Genomic DNA, 15,780 nt, shown 5'->3' with positions numbered 1-15,780 from the left:
TTTGCAATTCATCATTTGAACCTCTTTGCACCTCTGATCAAAATATTTTCTTCAAGAGAAAAATAGTTTCTATTGCCACTTTATAAATATCTACAAAGTGTACTCTAAAATCAGTGGGACAATGAACTGTACTTTAAGATCATAAAACATTCATAAGGTACAAACAGATCTAATAAAACCTATACATCAACTGAATTATTTTACTCAAAGGAAGCATTGTTTACATTATTGAATTAGATCCTACTCTTATATACCCAGAAAAGGGAAAGCACATTTCTCTTTAGAAATTCAGGGAAAAAAAAACTTTTAAAGGCCCAGAGAAAATTATTTTCTCTGAACAGAGAATGAAGCAAAGACAAGATCAGGTAAGCAGCTATTAAATGATCACTGGGGAAAAAGTTTTCTTTTTTAATTCTGAAACAAAAGAAGGCAAATACATTCTCAACCTGTGGAGTCACATTAAAATCCTCCGGAAATGATATTTTAATCAGCTTTTATCTGAAGAAAACTTCCTCCCTCTCATGGGCTTGGGAACAAGTCCAAATCGTCACCCAGGAGTTATATCCCATTCATTCAGCAAACACTCTAGGCCCTGTATGATTGGCCGGGGACAGAGAGATGAGGGGTATGTAATCCCTGCACCACAAAAGAATGCAGTTCAGCAGAAGTATGTGACCAGTATAAAAGAAGTGCTGTGGAAACTCTGGAGGAAGACTTTGGGCCTTCCTGCATGGCTAGAGAGGATTTCTTGTCTGAATGCCAGACTATGGCCTGGTTCCCAGTGAAGGAGGATATGGAACCCAATCAAGGCCCTCCTGAGACACCTTCCTTGAGAAATTTCCCTGACTCTAAACTTCCCTTGGCTGACCTGCCACTGGAAATTGCTCAGAGGTGATCATACTTGCCTTACTCAAGGATGAGGAGGATTCCACAGAAAAGTATACCCAGAAATGAACAAAGGATTGAGAATGAACCCTCAGAAACTAGCCTCCATGGGGCCCAAGTAGAGAAAGTACATAAATGTAGGTGGAAAAATGAGATGGAAACTCTGCTTGGTATAGGGCAGGAGTCAGCAAACTTTTTCTGTAAATGACCCAATACTGCATATTTTGGGCTTTGCAAGCCCAGAGGCAAAACTAACACTGCTGTATATAATAATTTAAAAATTGTCACTGGTGAAATTCAAAATATTCATCAACTAAAATGATTTTTGAAATACAAATCTGCAAATAAGTATGATGGAAGTTTTAATTATCATTTAGCTTAATTTGAGATTTAAATATCATATTCCCTCCCATCAAATTGATCATGAATGTCCATCTTTTCAAACCATTCATAGCTCATAGGCCATATGAAACAGGAGATAGATCTGATTTGCAGAAAAATGATGTAAAGAAGCCATGATGTGATAAATTTAAATGCCTGGACAAGAATCTCAGTTGTCTTAGAAATATAAAAAAAGAAATCTGGGGATACCAAATAATTTTTAAAGAAGGCCATCTGAGACCTTCAGAAGAACTGGTTTAGTAGACAAGTGGATGTAGATGTCACATGAAGGAGCAGGAAGAAGGGATATCTCTATTTTTTATCATATTGGCTAGACAAAGGAATGGGTAATGTAAAGAGTTTAGTGGATGTAGGAGGAAACATTGGAATTAAGATAAAAATCTCCCCTAAGCTCATGGAAGGGTAAGGCTTGGGTCCCTATGGTCCCAGGGAGAGTACTAGAAATAAACCAAAGTTGAGACAAAGGTGAGAATAGAAGGGAACACAGGAAGTAAGATGAGATCTTTAGTCAATTGAAGTACAATGGAAAGAGAAGGGACTTTGGAGGAAAATAGACCTGTTGTCAAATCCTGGCTCTCTGAATTATTTGTTATGTGATCCTAAGAAAGGAACTGAGCTTCTCTGGAGCAATAATTTTTGTCATCAGTGAGACAGTGGCAGCAAAAACTTTCCTGAAGAATGACTGATAGGTTTAGAGATGATATTGATGAAACCTTGAGAGCTATACTTGGTATGCAGTAGCCAGTCAACATGTGGTGACTGCACCTATTGCTACAGTTATTGTTGACATTATTACTTTCTCAAATTGTAAGGACATAAGTAATCCTGCCTCTAGAACTCCCACAGCTCTTATTCTATACTTCCCTTTTTCCATTCACTCTAGATTGCCAGCCAATAATTGATTTTGTATTTCCTCTTTTAAAATAAGGAATCATCCACTCATTCACTAAATATTTACTTGTGGCTGTAGGAAGGAACATTGAAATTATGAAAAAAAACTCCCCCAAACTCCTGGAAATCTAAGTACTGGGTCCCTGTGTCTCCAGGGAGAGTGCCTACTAAGTGTCATACATTCTGCCAAATGCTTTACAAATAAATTCTCCAACCTTATCCTATATTGTACTCCTTCTACCCTCCAGAGCACTCTATATGTAGTAGCAACTAAATAAAGAATAAAGGAAATTCATTTATTCATTTGGTATTCATTGATTATTAATATATTGCCAGGTACTGTTATAGATGCTGAGGTGTAGTGTAGACCAAAATAGACAAAAAGCCCTGCCTTCATGGAAGTCATGTTCTCTTGGGGAGAAAAACAATTAAAACATGTGATATGTTAGATCATGTTAAATGTCATGGGGTAAATTAGAAGAAGACAGAAAAGACTGTCAGGATGAAGATGAAGGGACAGTGATGCAGTAATAGACATTAGGAAAGCATGAGGAAAAATCTATACAAAAATATGGGGGAAGAGAAGTGCAAACAGAAAGAAATGGAAAGGAAGTGAGCCAGCTGAGTCTCAGGACGAGCAAAGGGACTAGTGGAAAGTGGTGGAAAGTGTGTGCTTCAGCATCCATGCTCCTTGGCATATAAGCCTTAGAAGTATGGAGAAAAGGACAAGATATGTGCATAGACAAACTAAAAGAGAACAGGAATCTCCCTGAAACACTGGTATTATCTTCCTCTCTTCACTACAGTTACTATTTATTCAGCACATTTTAATTTTTTTATTTTGTTTTTCTGTTTGGCATGTTGATATATACATGTTAGAGCACCAGATAACAGACCCTATTATAAGAATATTAACAAATGAAAGCAAAGCCCTGCCTTCATTCTATTTGCCTCTGTTACTGAGTGTTTAAAAGAATGAAATTAGGGACTGGAAGGGAAAATGGTACTTCAGTTTAATAAATAGAAAAAGGCTTTTGCATTGATAAATAATAATTATTCACATTTATGAGGTACAGTGTGATAATTCCATCTGAATAGACATATAGCGTATAATGATCATACCAAAGTAATAAGCATTTCCAACTCCTTAAAAATTTATCAATTTTTTCTGCTGCATACATTTGAACTCTTCAAAAGAAAAGAAATGATAAGTTGTTATAAACTACTGTCACCATTCCATACTATAGAACACTAGAACCTACTCTTCATCTAACAGGATTTCAGTACCTATTATCCAACCTCCCTTTCTCTACCTCCTCCATACCAGTCTTGGACTCTAGGAACCATGATTCTACTCTCCGTGCTTCTATGAAATCAATATTTTAGCTTCCATATATGAGTGAAAATGCATGAAATAAAGAGATATGATTAGTTTTTTCATATCTTCTGGATATGATTGGGCATCACCAACTTCAATCTTTTATTTTTATTGATGCTATGTAGTCATACATCTTATTAGGATAGAAGATGCTAGAGGCATATATGCACACATCACTCATTCAGCCCCTCCCCAATTCCTACTCCATTCCCTTCCCATTCTTTCCTTATGTTTGGCTTACTTATTGATATGTTTGTGGATGTACAGTAGGGAATTTCCCCCTTTCCCCTTCCCATCCCACTCAGCTAGGACACCTTATTTGCTCATCTATTATTTTCCTTCTTTGCCTAGAGGTCTTCATATGACTCTTTCTCCCTAGCTTCTGCATATTTGGGATCACATCCAGTTTTTTAATTTTAGTTAGGAAAATGAGACCCAGCAAGTTGAAAGGACATATGTAGGAGCACATAGCAATATTGTGGCAGGGCTAGGGCTAGAATCCAAGTCACATCCCTTTCCCACATTTGTGGCAAATGACAGCTTTGTCATTTTCTCTAGGCATTATAAATGAGAATATATTCCATTCTTACCATAAATTAACATTTAAGACTTAATAACCACCTCTGGGAAAAAGACCAGAAAATAGCATTTGCAACCAATGGAAACAAAGAAATCCAGCATTCACTGCTTTTTTCATTATTACCTAACCTTCTGTGTCAAGTCTTTTATCTTAAACATCTCACCATACCTCTTCTGCCTTCAGAATAAATCATTCTATCAAGAAATAAGAAAATAGCTAAAAAAACATAAAAGGAAAACCCTCACACACTTTTAAATCAGACAAATTCCGAGGAAGGGTGACAATCCACATTCCCCTCAAATCAGAACATCCCTGAAGCTACACTCTGTTGATAGAAATAGTTCAAATGTTTACTGGACTGTGGGAACAGTCAGCATGAGGCACCAGGAGACCATTTTGGCTGTAGTTGATGCTGCTCCCAGAGCTGGTCAGAAGCACTTCAGCATTTTGCTTGTAATTTTTATTCCCCCTAAATCATAGGTGCATGTTCCCCATTAGGGTGTACATCTACTCTGTGAGCAGGTGTAGTCTCTGGGAAACATAGCTACCCTGGAAACCCAGAGTTGCCAAAAGCAGCAGCTGGTAAGGTGTTAGGGGAGAGGGATGAGACAGGGTTTCATGATGATGTGCTAGGAATATGGAACATCTGACATGCAGGCTCCAGAAGCCCCAATTATAGTTTTCTCAATTTTTTTTTGTGTGTGTATACACACACACACACACTAATCATATATATATATACATATATACTAATCATATATGTATGTATGTATATATATATACTAATCATATATATACACGCTAATCATATATATATATATATATATATATATATATATATATATATAACACTTATTTATTTAAACACAGGGTCTCCCTATGTTGCCCGGTTGGTCTGGAACTCCTGGCCTTAGGTGATCCTCCCACCTCAGCCTTGTGAGTAACTAGGACTATAAGTATACACCACCACACCTGGGTCCTCATTTCTTTTACACAACTAAAATAATTCAGTGGATTTCCTTTTCCTAACAAAACAGTACATTTGCCTAGGAAGTTGTTCAAAGTTAAATTGAAGGTAGATAGGAGGCTCACAGACACACAGACCATGTTTCTATGCACAGGAAGCCACCCTTGAAGTCAGGGACATCACTAGTCCTTGGAAAAACCTGTGGCAGGCCCACATAATCCCAGGCTCTAGAGGAAGAATTACGTTCACGCTGTATTCAGCCAGCAGGTAACTCCTCATTACTGATGTTAAAGAATTCAGAGAAAGTGAGTGTCCAAACACTAGTACTGCCTGAAGTAGGAACTGTAAAGACATCTCTTTACAAATCAGCATTCAGATGAATAGCCACCTATTAACATCCCATCCCTGTAGTATATCTTAGAGAATCTTAAAGAGACATTCAGAGTTGTATTTTTTCCAGCTTCCCCAGTACTACTCCTTGGGTGACTTTTAAGAACTGCACTTGGCTTATTGTGGTAACTGTATTTGGAACAAACTGTCACTGTGGTTTCCACAAAACACTTTGATGATAGACCAATATTGCACATCAAGTGTTTGTATCTGCCAGTAACTGTTCTGGCAGCAGGTAGAGAAATCATCACAACTCTGAGCTATTACTTTCTCTGAAGCATTATAACACTTGTCATATAGTATTCAAAGTAATAGCTACATTTGTGGATAGAATTACTGCCAGAGAAAGATACGCTCAGTTCTCTCTAGTATGTTAAAACAAAAGCACCACTGTTCACAGAAGCCTCCATGGTTGTCAGAGGTGGTGATGTCTTCAAATTAGAAAAAAAAGGGGGGGGTCATTTTCCAGTTTAGAACTGCCACCATGGATGGAACAGTCCAATGAGGCCAGTACAAAATGGTGATAAGCTGTTCATCCTGTAGCCTATGGTGAAAGCATCTGTGCTGAAATAACCTTAAGGTACTCTGAGAAGCACAGGTGAGGCATGGGAATATTTTTACCCCACTGGGGTTTTAAGTATGTTGATACTGAACCTCAGTGTGGCCAGTGGTATTCTAAGATCTCAGTGCAATGAGGAGGCTTGGAACCCCACTTTCCTTCTTCTAGCTTAACAAGGTCTGTCTCCTTTCACTCCCCAGGAACACTCCGTCTCCAGTATCTCTCAACAATGTCTCTCCCATCAACACAATGGGGAACTGTAACAATGGCCCAGTCACCATCCCCCAGCGCATTCACCACATGGCGGCCAGCCATGTCAACATCACTAGCAATGTGTTACGGGGCTATGAACACTGGGACATGGCTGACAAACTGACAAGAGAGAACAAAGGTATGCTCATGTTCTCTACTCATTGGTCACAAGCTATGATGGAGTCACCTGTGCTTTGAAGGACTAGAGTTTCATTTGCTGGCCTTATATCTTTCAGTCTTTCTGATTTCCAGGGTTCAGAGAAAAGAAGGTTAGCTTGTGGATGACACAGTGACCTGTTTTTGCTGAGAGTATAAAAGGCTTAAGTTTTGGTTCTCCTTTAAAGCTTAAACTAATCTGAGCAGTGATGTATTGGCAAATAACTATTTCAAAATTTCACTCAGTGACAAGGGTCCACACAGAAACAGAGGAAAAGGCAAAAAGAATGAATTACAAATTAAGTAAGACTCCAGTGGCTTCTGTTAATTTTATTTTTTAAATAATGCTAAATTAATTATCTTCCTTATAATCATTAACTTTATTTGAATGCATGATGATGTTGCTTGTATTAGGAAGCAAGGAAATATGCTTACCTAGTATTTTGCACACATCAACAGATGGAATGAAGGACCAGGATAATGTTAATAGGGACATACAAAGTTTGCTACAAAACAAATGCAGAGGACCCTGCTTTACTACAAAGCAAGTTTATGATTATTGGTCACTCATGCTGTCATCTGTGATCCTAGCTACCATTTAGACTCACAATAATGTTTCACTTCATAATGAAGGTGGGAAGTAAGAACAAGTTTTCAGTTTTTCCCTGGCCATTTATTTGACTTGGCCGATTCAGACCCAGTAATCACAAACTGTCCCACTAAAGTCAAGGTAGTGACAGATATGGGCCTTCAACAGTCAGTCTTAAAAGAGGTGACAAGAAATCTAGAGTGGTAGAAATTTCTAGACAATGTGGGGAGGAACTAGTGTCTTTCCAAATGCAATTTGCACTGGGTAGACTAGGTTCCAAACAGTTATATGGATTTCCAAGGATCAAGTTGAGGAATCAGGTCACATATAGGAAGATGGAAGGTCCAATGGGTTGGACCAAGAGGGACTTACTGGGTCTTCTGGCTCAAATCTTCTGTCAAGCCCCAGATTCTCATAGCCCAGGCGTGCTACTTCCCCTTCCACTCTGGCCCTAGGGTTTCAGTCTGTTTCTCTTTTCTTTTAGAACTGCCACTCCAGTCTCTAGGGTGGTTCTCTTTAGTGCTTGATTTTGAAAGAAAGGGTGGTCTTACAATCTCCTCCTCCTCATTACTCATTACTACTATATTGCTGAACAAGTGGAGGGACAGTCCCATTGGAGTAGGAATTTTTTAGCCTGGTAATTTAAGTTTGAATCCTGCCTGGGCCCATGTACTACCTGAGCAAACCTTGCATGTTACTTAAATATTTGAACTCCTTTTTAGCTTCTATCTCGATAATGGACACAAAAATGGTGAGATATTAATTAAATGGAAACCATTTAGCATAAGAGATTGGGTGCAAGATAGAAATCCTACAAGTACTTGTTCTCTTTTCATGCTCTATAATGTTATGTATCTATGTAACTCAAAGGTTCCATGGTTATCAAAGAACATTCCATAATGAGACTTTGACCTTTATCCCAGACATAAGCTTAAATGGATTTCTGGTGATATGTGCCTGTATTATTTGCATCTGTTTCTGTGTTAATTTCTATGTTCCAGGCACTGCAATGTTTTATTTATTATTTGTTGCCTCACTTATCACTATTATATAGATGAAAAAACTGAGGCTCAATGAGGTAAAGAAACTCACCCATAGTGTCATGCTTATTAGAAGCAGGAATTGAATCTAGAAATAGCTTATTCCAGAATCTGAACTCTCAACCAATAGGATATAACACTCATGTAGAAAGTAATTGATAGCACATCCTCTAGGACCTTCATTAACATCCTGAATTCAGTTATCTGAACAATGGGTAATTCTTATCACGTCTGCTTTTCTGGATTTCTGGAAATTCTGATACAACTGGCCCTGACAACAAGGCCAATTCAAGGGTTCTAGAATTGCAAGCAAAAGCATAGGCATTTTGAGACCTCTACAGAGTGTCTGACTCTTTCTGTCTTATTTTGCATTTGTAATTGAGGGCAGCTTGATATTTATGAATTTCATTTAAAATTGCATCTATTTAAAATTCTGTTGAAGTAATTCCTGCTAAATTAACTGCAGAATTTTCCATGAGCAATGTGGCAACCATGTTGATATTAGGGTAAAAGAGTGATAACCTTGTCAATAGAACAACCTGTCAAGGAATTGCTAAATATCTGCCTAATATTGAATCAAAACAGCTTTTTCACTTTAGTAGCAGAGAGAATGTGTCCTGCCAATGCTTGTCACTGGGCTTTTTGTTGGACTGGAGAGAGGTCAAGTTTCCTCATAGCCTTGAGTTTCACACACATCATTCAGATCTGCTCAGATTTAGGCATTCTTCTCACATCTGTCTAGTTCAGACAAAAACAAGGCAACTGAGAAACTTATCTCATGATAGGAGCTCTACATCCTACTGTAGACCACTCAATGCTAATACTTTTTTTCTGGCCAACTGTGCAATGGAGAACGGTGAGTTTGGTCCTCTCAGTTTTTTCTGTTTTCCCTTGCCTCACCACCCATTCAGTTGCAGACAGATTATTACAGACGGTTCTGATACAAAATGATAAAAACCAGTGGAACTGATACTGCCCTTTTGCTTTTAATGGAGAAGTCCCATTCCCTATCTGCCCCAGCTGTATGCATCATTCAATTGAAGACGTCATTAAAAGAATGATCTGGGTATCTAGTTAAGAATGCCACAGAAAACTTTGTAAAAAGTACCCAGAGGAGTTTCTGGCTCACAGGATGCTCACAATCATTCAACAGTGACTAGGTCTTTGAACATTTTCCTTAGTATTACATTACTTTAGAAAATATTTTAGATGCCAAAAATAATTTATTCCTTTATCAGCAGAAATTACTTTTATTACATAGTACAGGTTAAAAAGTATCACATAATCAAATGAAGTTGAAACCTAGAGGAGTCCATATGTTATACATAACATGAAGAATAAATGCATTGTTTAGTGAAATAACATCTGCCAAGCAATCAAGCACATGTAACTCATTCATGGAAGTTGCTTTTCAAAAAGGCAGGAGAGCATCACAAGTACTTTAAGAGGAGACTTCAGTCCCACTCCTTCCCTGACCCCAGATTCCTTAGCCTCAACCAGCACAGAAATTATTTCCTTATGGCTAAAGGCTGCCTCCTCTGTTGGGAGCTTACAAAGATGTGAGAGAGCCCCTTAAGTGACCAAGTGTCAGACAAATCAATTCAAACATGAGAGAGTGATGCCCCTCTCATTTTTAAACATTGTATAGATTTTACCACATACCCTTTTCAACAGGAAGATATTCTCAGACTCCAATCATACCATTTAGTAGTATAGCCCCCATTCTTGCCCTGAGGGGAAGAAAAATATTTATGTAACAAATATTTGCAGGTCATTTTCTATCATGAAAGTAACTGGTAATAAGACATAATAAATCAGATTTTTCCAAGATGCTTATTTCTGCATGCTGATGGCTGTAATTGCTGTCTAGATTTATAACTTTTGTCAATGCCACATCAAAAAATCAGTACATTGGGATCATTTAAACATAAATAAAAATATTTCAACTCAAAAGCCATTGAATGGCAAATCTTTTGACATCAGAGAGACCATATGTGGATAAGGATCCCTTTTATGTATAAGGACCCCTTTCTAAATAGGATTTTTTGCAGTACCAGAGATTGAACCCAGGGACATCCTACCTCTGAACTACACCCCAAGCTCTTTTTTATTATTTATTTTGAAAAAGTTACAGAGTACCTTACTAAGTTGCTGAGGCAGGCCGCACACCTGCAATCCTCCTGTCTCAGTTTCCCAAGTACTGGGATTAAAAACATGCATCACCATGCCCAGCTATAAATATAAATTTATAATATATAAATATACAAATTTACCCAGGTGTGGTGGTACATTATTACTTGTAATCTCAGTACTTGGGAGACTGAGACAGGAGGATTTCAGGCTCGTGGCCAGCCTCAGCAACTTAGTAAGGTACTCTGCAACTTAGTGAGACCCTATTTCAAAAAAATAGGACTAGGGGTGTTGCTTGAAGGTAGAATGCCCCTGGCTTCAAGTGCCAGTTCCAAAAAATATAAAACCCTACAAATTTATTATATGGCATAATGTATTTAAGTGTTTTTACATATGAAATGTATGTGTATATTTTAAATGTGTAAATATGTACAATATTTGCATACATAAACAAATATACATTTATAGATAACATATAGTGATGTATATATAAAAATCTTTACATGACTTATATGCTTTTAGAACATGCTGTCTAGGAAAACATATAGTGAATTAAGTAATAAATCGAAATGAATTTTATGTTTATCAATCATAATAACACAAACAATATTTATGCTGTAGAGTTTGGAGAGTTCAATGAAAACCTTCAAATAATAGCATTTAATGCACATATGGAATTCTAGTTCCCTAATAGTCAATCCACAATTTTTAAAAAGAATGGGTCAATGGATGGACAAATGAATATATTTTCCAGTGTCCACTTAAATGTGAAGTTACATGGAAACAGCTTCTCAATCTGGTGCATATTTCTATGATATTATTTAAAGGGCTAACCAAGGACTGCTCTGATTTTCAGAATTCTTTGGTGATCTGGACACATTGATGGGGCCTCTGACCCAGCACAGCAGCATGACCAATCTTGTCCGCTACGTTCGTCAGGGACTGTGTTGGCTGCGCATTGATGCCCATTTGTTGTAGTGGGCACTCTGCTATCTCTAGCATCACCATTCATCCTTCTACCTCTACCAGAGCACCGATGGTCACTGGTGGAACTCCACTCATTTGGGAAAGTTCTCTTTGGTTATATTTGTTTATATGCTTTCTTTTGGATATTTGTGAAAAAACTGAAGTCATTGTAAGTGGACACTACAACTTGTAAACAATGTATGATTTGTTACTTTTTAGAATTTGATATGCATTTCTCAGATCTCACCATCTTTTTTCATTTTGTAAAATGGTAGCCCCTACAATATTGATTTAAGTCCATACTATCCAAAACAAAGAATGGGAAGCACATATGATGATGACAGGTCTCTGAGAAATGAAATAAGCAGTCTCACATATAATGAGAACTTAGACACAGGGACCTGTAAATATTTTAGCAATAGCTACCCTTAACTATATTCTTATGTCTAGAAAAGGATGTATTTCAAAATCCATTGTCAAACTGTTGTGGTTCCCACAGACTCAGTCTTCAGGTGAGAATTCTCATTGTCAAAAGCCACTAGTTAGACGTTGTAGCAACATCATAAAAAGAAAAATATCAAGAAAATAAATGATCATAGCAGTACCACTCCTGAGAATATGCTATGCCACAGAACCAGAACACTTTTGGTTAGCATCTCATTCTTGACTCCCTGTTTTTTATAAGATTTTAGTGATTAAAATGAGTGGCATTTATGTTGACGACTTCAAGGCATCAACTGGCATAAATATTTTTAACTTCATGATTTTAAGCTTAAATCTACACTCGAGATTCTCTTTGTACAAAGCTCTCCTTTAGAGGAATATGACTTATGACTTAGTTCCAAATGGTCACAACTGGTGGGTACACAGCTCAGTAGTCAAAATACTACACTCAAGTCATATACTTGGAAGATAAGAGAAGTCTGGGAAATGTACAACTAAAAACTTATACCTCTGCCTCCTTTGCAGTCCAAATGCAGATCTGTAACTGGCAGGATTTAAAAATTGTGTTTTGTTTAAATCTATAGAAACAAGGTCAAAATTTCACAATATAGAAATAATATATAATTTCTTTACCATTGCTTTTCAAATCTAGACTTTCCCAAATATTATCCAAATTTTCTATTTTAAAAAGTTTCTCTTTCTACATTCATTTTGTTATCTTTTTTATCTCTTTTATTTTTGGCTCATTCACTTTTCAATGAACTATATAAATTATTTTATTGGAGTTTATATGAGTACAAATCATTTCCAAGGAAATCAAATGAAAACTCTAAACTCTGTAAGTAGTACCTAACTTTTAAAACACTGAGTTTTGAGGTTGTGCTTCACATTGGGGTGCATTAAAAGAACCCTGCAGATTGGAAACAGTTTCATCTAATTTGGAGACATTTCCCTATCAGTTATGATTATCACCCTTCCTTGTGATCCTCTACATTCATCTTATGTTCCTAAACACCACAAATGTAAATATCATATTTGGTGTTTCAGCTCACCAGAAGAACCTCACACTTGTAGCAAACACTGTACATGCATTAGTTACTTGTAATTACTTGCTGCCATATAATTCAATGTAGCCTTTAATCTGCTGAGCTATTGAATTCTGTTCACAAGATAAATAATAGATATACACATGAAAGATGCAAACTTGTATGATTTCTAAAGCATGTCCTGCAGATCTGTGATAGGAAGAGCAGCTGATCACTATGCACTCTCGTTGTCAAGGTTAAATATATCTTCAGTTGCACAAGAGCCAGACTTGAGCTCTGCTGTGGTCATCTTTGAGTTTAAGGCCCTTTGCTGTAAAAATAAGGCTGTGGAATTTGTACCCCAATGGCTGAAGCCATGTTGTTGATATGGCTGATGGGAGCATCCCAGCAGCTGAATCCTACACTTGTCATGCTCCCAATATGGTTGAGCATTGCATTTACAGTCTCCAACAACACTTTAATATTTCTACACATGCAGACTCAGACATAAACACAAGTGAAACTTAAATAAATATTTTCTGAGCCTTTTAAACTAGGCAAATGACAATATGAAAGACTTTGAATACCCTAGGTGGGTTTCACAAAAAAATTAATCTGATGACTCAAGATCTTTGTTTTCCATGGCCTACCAAATAGAGTGCCTGGATATTACTTTATAATGAGACCCACTGACTTGACTTGTAAATTAAACCTAGACCATGATAACAGACCATCATGGATTTAGAAATAGACTCATCTTGAAATTCAATCTCCGGAAACTAGACATTAAAATGCTAGGGGCAGCTTACAAGAGAAACATACATATTGCCTCATGGGTGAAAGATTCATAGCTCTAGTTTCAGTGACTCATTACATCTACTTATATACAACAGGGAGGCAAGAAGATTCTCTGTTGTCTCTGGTGGCTGAGTGTAAAGTTTGTGACAAGTCAGCGGCACGATTATCAAGCCTGACAGCTGAGCTCTGGATCACTACCAGATTATTTAGTATACCAATTTTAATGCATCTTAGAAGCCAATTAAACATGAAGGATAAATTACCTTCCTCTCTCTAGAGATGAGATGCCTTTCAGTTTCATGATTAAGAACTGTTGCTGTTTTTCTAGGCACTCAATTGATCACATTATAAATGGTGATGTGTGTTGTAGGTTTCCAAGTATTTGAGGGGTTGAGACATTTTGCCAAGTGGATTTGTTCAGCATTACCAGTGTGTGGGAGGGATATGAGAAATATGGATGAAAGTGAAAAATCATGCTTCTAGACTTTCCAGGAGGCTTGATGAGATGCATCTAAAGAAGCATGTGGAGGTAGGATGATGAGCAGAGTAAGAAGGAACTCTGCCTGTTAAGGATAAGTAACAATCTCAGCCCTACAACCCAGGTAGGGCCACCACTATGCCTTCATTTGTCACACAAGCTCCAAACAAAAGGGGTCTGACAAGTTTGTGTTATGATGTTGGCTTGACTTTGGATTTTAATTAGCTTTGGATTTTTTAGTGGTTTTGTCATATTACTGTCTGAGTTTGCTAGGTAGGATTAATTTGAAAAGAGTTTACTAGTGTGGTCCTTGGGATAGAATTTAGCTGTAAGCATGTTCTTAGCCAGCCTATAGTCTGTTAATTACTTAATAATCTCATTGGGAAAATACTAGTAGTTTTATATTCAGATGATAAAATTGGAGAAGCAGATTAACTATTACTACTCTAAAAAAGACTTGAGGTTGGGATGCCTTTTTTTTTGCCCATGTAAAGAAAGAAAACAATCCAAATCTTCACTCAGTAACAGAGTTGCAAATTTAGAAAGCATTTGTTGAGTTTCCAAATGAATGGATTTCCTTTGTACCCCAGGTTGCTAAATGTATTGGATTTGGTCTGCATTGGAAAGATACCGGTTCTATTGTGTCTTTCCCAATCAGAATTTTGTTTCATTAAAACTTGCATCCCAGAGGTTAAAGTTGGGGTTTGAAGTTGAAACATTTTTGAAGGAAGACTCAATTGAGTTGTGAGGGCAAAGCCCTACATACTTCTCAAGAGATATGGTAAAATTCACCTGCATGAGATAGCGGGCAGGAAAACCAAACTGGATCACTGAGTAGGATTACTCAGTAAAGCAATGAACTGTTTGCTTAGAGAAGCTTCACTGTCCCCATTGAGAAAAAAAATGTGTGGCAAGATAAGATAGCCACATAATATTAAACAAATGGGTTGATTCTGTACCCTTGAAATAAATTCCATGGGGGAAAATATTGAGCCAGTTTTTGGTGTTCTGTTACACGACTGGCAGACTAAATTCTTTGTTGCCGTCGTTATTGTTGTTGTTGTTTCTCATTTCCACTCGCACAGCCTTATTATCATAATTAAACTCTGATTCATTTTATCTTTGGTGTTAGCAAACTCCAACAACAAAAATGGCATCTGTGTATTGATAATCAGCATTTACCCTGGCAGGATAATAATCAGATAGGCTTGTCTCAGACCTTAATCTTATCATCTGATATTTTCAACAAAGAAAAAATTAATCTGTTCCCTTTCTATTCTCCTCCTCACAAATCTAGTAGCCCTCTTCACCAAGAGCATTATATTTTTCTCTGTAATCTATTTACTGAAAGAAAATCACATTGTGGGGAGGGTGAAGGGGGTGAAGAGGGGGCAAGAACCTCATGGAGGCCAGACTACAATTCATGCCCCATTCCTGCTTCTGACATGAGATGTTAAAGAATCATTCATAGTGCTCACACTGGGTTAGGGGATATCAAACTGCTTTTCAGATACATAATCAATCATCATTCTTCTGAGATTGGAGCTTTGCTGTTTCATTAACTGTGCAGTGTAGACAAATGATGTTTAATAAAAATCATTCAAAATTTCAAACTCATTTGCTAGTGACCTCAATTTTGTTGGCTCTTTGATTTATATCAGATTGCATGGATGGAAGGGGAAAGCAAAGAAGCATGCTAGCAAGTCCCCAGCAGGATACTGTAGTAGCAAACTCAGCCCTATCCACCTGCCAACAGTTGCTGGTGAGCAGCACCATGTAAACCAGCTGAGAGACAACTTCTGAAGAATGTCCCAGTGGATGCTTTCAGCTGGGGGTACCTTGTTCCTATT

At 37.4% G+C, this 15,780-nt stretch overlaps 1 protein-coding gene across 4 annotated transcripts in view; it reads left to right on the top strand.

Moving 5' to 3' along the window:
* The window catches only part of AFF2 (ALF transcription elongation factor 2), a gene marked incomplete at both ends in the record, with an annotated part of 650,103 nt that extends 638,906 nt beyond the window's left edge, over positions 1 to 11,197 (top strand). For all 4 annotated transcript variants that reach the window (XM_080718539.1, XM_080718538.1, XM_080718537.1 and 1 more), the window contains 2 exons: positions 6,253 to 6,443; positions 11,076 to 11,197. In XM_080718539.1, coding sequence (XP_080574665.1) covers positions 6,253 to 6,443; positions 11,076 to 11,197 — 313 coding nt within the window. The remainder of the gene's footprint in view (positions 1 to 6,252; positions 6,444 to 11,075) is intronic.
* Positions 11,198 to 15,780: the final 4,583 nt, after the last annotated feature.

The sequence above is a fragment of the Muscardinus avellanarius genome, assembly GCF_963383645.1.
Source record: "Muscardinus avellanarius genome assembly, chromosome: X".
Lineage (NCBI taxonomy): Eukaryota > Metazoa > Chordata > Mammalia > Rodentia > Gliridae > Muscardinus > Muscardinus avellanarius.
Note: the sequence above shows the minus strand (reverse complement) of the source record. Positions and strands in the feature narration are given on the sequence as shown.